Raw genomic sequence first — 4,234 nt, 5'->3', positions numbered from 1 at the left:
CCTGGTCCTTCACGGGGGTGACGGCGCCTGGGGACAGCGGGGTGGGGGGTGAGAAACTGGGGGGGCACTGAGAGATGGGGGCAGGTGGGAGGGAAACTGAGGCAGGAGGTGAGTTCCAGAGGCAGCAGAGCCAGGGCTTGGTGTTAATCAGGAAAGGTGGGGAATGCACCAGCAAAACTGGGATCCCTGCCCTTGGGCTGGGGCAAGCTCTGGGGGTGTCACTCCCAGCTGATGGAGTTGTGAGGGAAGGATGTGGCTTCAGATGTCACATCTGTCCCTGGAGCACCAGACTGAATGAGGGCCAAGTGCTGACCCAGCTGCCTTTAATCACAGAATCCCAGAATGGATTGGGCTGGAAGGGACCTTAAAGCTCATCCTGCTCCATCCCCTGTCATGGCCAGGGACACCTTCCACTAGCCCAGTTTGCTCCAAGTCCCATCCAACCTGGCCTTGGACACTTCCAGGGATGAGACATCTCTGTACAGCCCATCCCAGTGCCTCAGCACCCTCACAGAGCCCAGCTTAAGCCCAGCTTTGATCCAGCTGCTGAGCAGAGCAGGGACCACAGGGAGATGTGGACCCCCAGACACAGCAAAGCCCCACAGACTCCTCAGTGCAATCACAGAGAGCAGGGGGGTCTCAGTTGGGTCCCCCCGACCCCACACCTACCGTACATGCGCCAGTCGAGGCTCTCTGGCAGGATGATGCCGGTGTAGAGGTGGGTGGGGAAGGGCTGCCCGTTGTTGGGGTCCCCGCTGCGCCGGCGGCCCCGCAGGGCTGCCAGTTCCCGGGGCGTGCGGTCGGCCAGGTGGTTCAGGGCCAGCGTGTAGGAGAGCGCGGCGCGGTTCCGGGAGTGCACGAACCTGGGGCACGGCGGGGACAGCACTAGCTGGCACTGCCACCTCCTCCTCGGGGTGAGGAGCACCCCCAGAGAGCCATGACCCACTCCCCCGCCTGCCTGTACCTCATGTTGTGCACGAAGACGCTCTGCCTGTGCTCCAGCTCCCGCACGGAGCTGTACCGCCGCCCCAGCCGCTGCCGGTACTCGTGGAAAGCCTGGTGTGCCCAGGGCTGGTGCCGCCCCACCAGGTCCTCCATGGGGTTTGCCAGCACCCGGTGCTCCGCCGCGGCCCCCGGCAGCACCCCACACTTGGTCACTGGGGACAGGGAGGGGACACCATCAGCCCGAGCCCCGCGGGCAGGGCAGGGCAGGGCAGGGCAGGGCAGGGCAGGGCAGGGCAGGGGGGGCCCTCCCCGGCTCACCGTTGACGGGGAGGTCGAACACGGAGGGGGGGTAGCTGTTGTCGAAGTCGGTGTAGTCGATCTCGTACTTGTCGTAGTGGGAGCCCAGCAGGCTGTTGTAGCCCCGCATCTCGTAGTGCACGGGGGCCACCCCGCAGCTGGAGTTGGTGACCCACAGGGTGTAGACGTTCTTCTTCTGCGCCCAGCGGGTGCTGTTCTGCCACACGGCGCAGTACCGGCCCTGGTAGTACTCCTCCCGCAGGAACTGGGGGGGACACGGCGTCAGGGAGGGGTCTCCAACCCCCCCCCGAGGTGTCCCCCTTTCCACCCGGCCCCTTTGCACAGCCCAGTGCTCCCAGCACACACACCGGCTGGATCCAGAGCCTCCATGGCCATAAGCACATGCTTGGGATGGAAACTGGGGCAAGGATTTGGGGAGCAACACAGGGCAGACCCCCCGTTTGGCTCAGTGGTCCTCCCAGTGCTCACACAGCCCAGTGCTCCCAGTGCACACATGGAGCTCTCCACCTGGATCTGGAGGCTCCATGGCCATGAGCACACACCCACGGGTGGGATGCAAACTGTGGGCAAGGATTTGGGGTGCCATACAGGGCAGAGCCCCTCGTCTGGCTCAGTGGTGCCCTGGGGACGCCCCACCCTGCAGAGCACTCTGTGTGCACCCACAGTGGGAGGTCTGGCTTCCAAAGGCTAAAGAGTTTCCAGGTTTTTCCTGAGTGTTTCCAAGCTCTCTCCCCGCGGGCAGTGCCCAGCTGGGTGACAGCCTGCTGTCCCCACCACTCCCGTGCTGTGCCCAGCCCTGTCAGAACCTGGGGCCAGTGGGAGCTGAGCAACCCTGCAGAGACTTGCCCAAACGGTGCCGAAACGCCGGCGTTTGTGTGGGATGTGGCACGTCCCGACACGGCTGCTGGAGTTGGGAAAGGAGCCGGCGGTCCGGCCCCAATCCGGGTGGGGAAGTGACCCTCCCTGCGCCCTGGGGTGCGGGGGGGGCATGTCCAGGCCTGTCCTAGCACCCTGCACCCCTTGGATGGAGAGGAGAGTCTCCCAGCACCCCTTCCCACAGCCTGCACGTGCTCCGGGCAGTGGGTTGGATCCGGGCTCTGGCGTTTCCCACCTTAAAGCCTTTCATGTTGGGGAAGACGCTCTGAGCCTTCACCACATCCTCCTTGGAGCCGGGCAGCTGGAAGCACTTCCTGGCGTTCACCTCCTTCTCGGTGGTCTCCGGGGTGATCTTGTACCTCATCCCATAGGGCTTCACCGCCGCCAGCTGGTAGGTGATCACCTGCCCTGTGCCCATGGGGACGGGAAGCTGAGGCAGGGTGGTCCTGCCAGCGCAGGGTGGGTGCAGCTGGAGCAGGTGGGTGCCCACCTCTTACCTCCGTAATACTGGATCCGGCTCTTGTTCCCTGTCAGGTTGTACCAGGCTTCGAAGGGCTCCTCGATCTCAGCGTAGGGCAGCTTAATGACCCCTGTGAGCCCCCCCAGACAGGTCAGCCCCAAAGCCTCAGCACCCCGACATCCCTCCCTGGGCCCTTCAGACAGCCACAGCCAACCAAGCCACTGTGCCCACGGGTGACAGGACAGGGAGAGGCACCTGGCTGTGGAAAGCTGCCCCAGTCTGGCACTGGGACAGCCTGGTCCTGCCCAGTGCTGAGCATCCTCTGCTCCCCCCCAGCAAAGGGGGCTGTGGGGTCCCGTTACCTCGGACATGGTAGATGGAGCCGAACTGAGGGGGTGGGCGGGAGAGCACATAGTCCTGTCCTGGAAGGCAGAGAGGGGCAGGGGTGAGGGGGGCTCTGTGTGTCCCCCCAAGCTGAGTTGGGAATAGGAGATGTCCTGAGTCAGTGTTTCCTTCCCTGCAACCTGGGGCCCCCCTGCTTGGCCAAAAGAACTCCCCGAGCCCACCGGTGGCACATCCAGGGGACACCAAGGCACTGACACCTTCCCAGGGCCAGATCCAGGGTCGCCACCATGCCACAGCCTGCCATGACACTGGGACGAGCCCTGTGATGTTGCACACCCAGGGAACCCCAGTTCCTGGGATGACTGTTGGGGTGATGTCCTGGTGTCACCCCCAGTGCGGGTGGCCATGGCTTTGGGTGATGTTTCCAAGGGGGGACACAGCCAAGCTGTCCCCAACACACAGGGCACGGTTGAGGGGTGCCAGGGAGCTGACTGGTCCCACCTGGCATCTCCCAGTGACCTCCCCAACCTCCCTGAGGGCTCCCAGCTTGTGCAACCCCAAGCCACGCCAACACACCCACCACTGAGAACAGGCCCTTCCCTCCGTCAGCATCTTCCTCCTCGCCAGGAGCAAGCGGCAGCACCTGCCCCAGGACCAACCCTGAACCCCAAACCGGGGGGAGCCAGGGGCAGGCAGCCCCCCACTGCACCCCAGGCTGTCCCGTGGGTGCCCATCACACCCTGTGCCTGGGCACCCACAGAGAGTGCCCGGGTTGGGGGGAGCAGTGAGTCCAGCGACCCCACAACCCTGTTTACAGCCACTCAGAAAGGGGGTCCCACAGGGGCACAGTCCCCCATCACCCCCGTCCCCTCTCCCCTGCCTGCTTGGGTTAAACACCTTGGGTTAAAGCCACAATTTAGCCATGTTTTCCCCCCCTCACCCTCACCAAGCCCTCGAGGCACGTCCCCCCCTCTTTGCCACCCCACCCCAACTCTGCCTCGGAGGAACCGCAAACTTTAGGACCCAACGAGCAATGAAACCACTTCCCAAATCTCCAGCCTGCCCTGCCGCGCAGCGCGGGGGGGGGACGGACCTGTTGGAGTGCCCCCACCTCCCTCCCACCCCCGGGGTGTCCCCAGCAGGGACAGTGCCATGAGAGGGGGGGTCCAGACTCACCCCAGATGAAGATGCAGAGCGCAGAGGCCACGAGCCAGCGGAGAAAACCCATCCTCACCTCCCCGGCTTGCCCGGCGCCGGCTCCTCGGCTTTAATCCGGAGCCGGCGGCAGCG

The 4,234-nt window shown here is 64.7% G+C and overlaps 1 protein-coding gene across 1 annotated transcript in view; it reads right to left on the bottom strand.

Moving 5' to 3' along the window:
• The window catches only part of LOC113978798 (digestive cysteine proteinase 1-like), a 5,088-nt gene extending 854 nt beyond the window's left edge, over window positions 1-4,234 (bottom strand). The window contains 8 exon segments of the mRNA XM_027706030.1: window positions 1-27; window positions 670-863; window positions 965-1,157; window positions 1,264-1,507; window positions 2,375-2,547; window positions 2,637-2,729; window positions 2,962-3,021; window positions 4,121-4,234. The exon segment at window positions 1-27 is cut by the window's left edge and continues 4 nt beyond it. Coding sequence (XP_027561831.1) covers window positions 1-27; window positions 670-863; window positions 965-1,157; window positions 1,264-1,507; window positions 2,375-2,547; window positions 2,637-2,729; window positions 2,962-3,021; window positions 4,121-4,172 — 1,036 coding nt within the window. The 5' untranslated portion in view covers window positions 4,173-4,234.

The sequence above is a fragment of the Neopelma chrysocephalum genome, unplaced genomic scaffold, assembly GCF_003984885.1.
Source record: "Neopelma chrysocephalum unplaced genomic scaffold, ASM398488v2 Primary Assembly neopelma1_361, whole genome shotgun sequence".
Lineage (NCBI taxonomy): Eukaryota > Metazoa > Chordata > Aves > Passeriformes > Pipridae > Neopelma > Neopelma chrysocephalum.
This window is presented reverse-complemented; position numbering and strand designations above follow the sequence as displayed.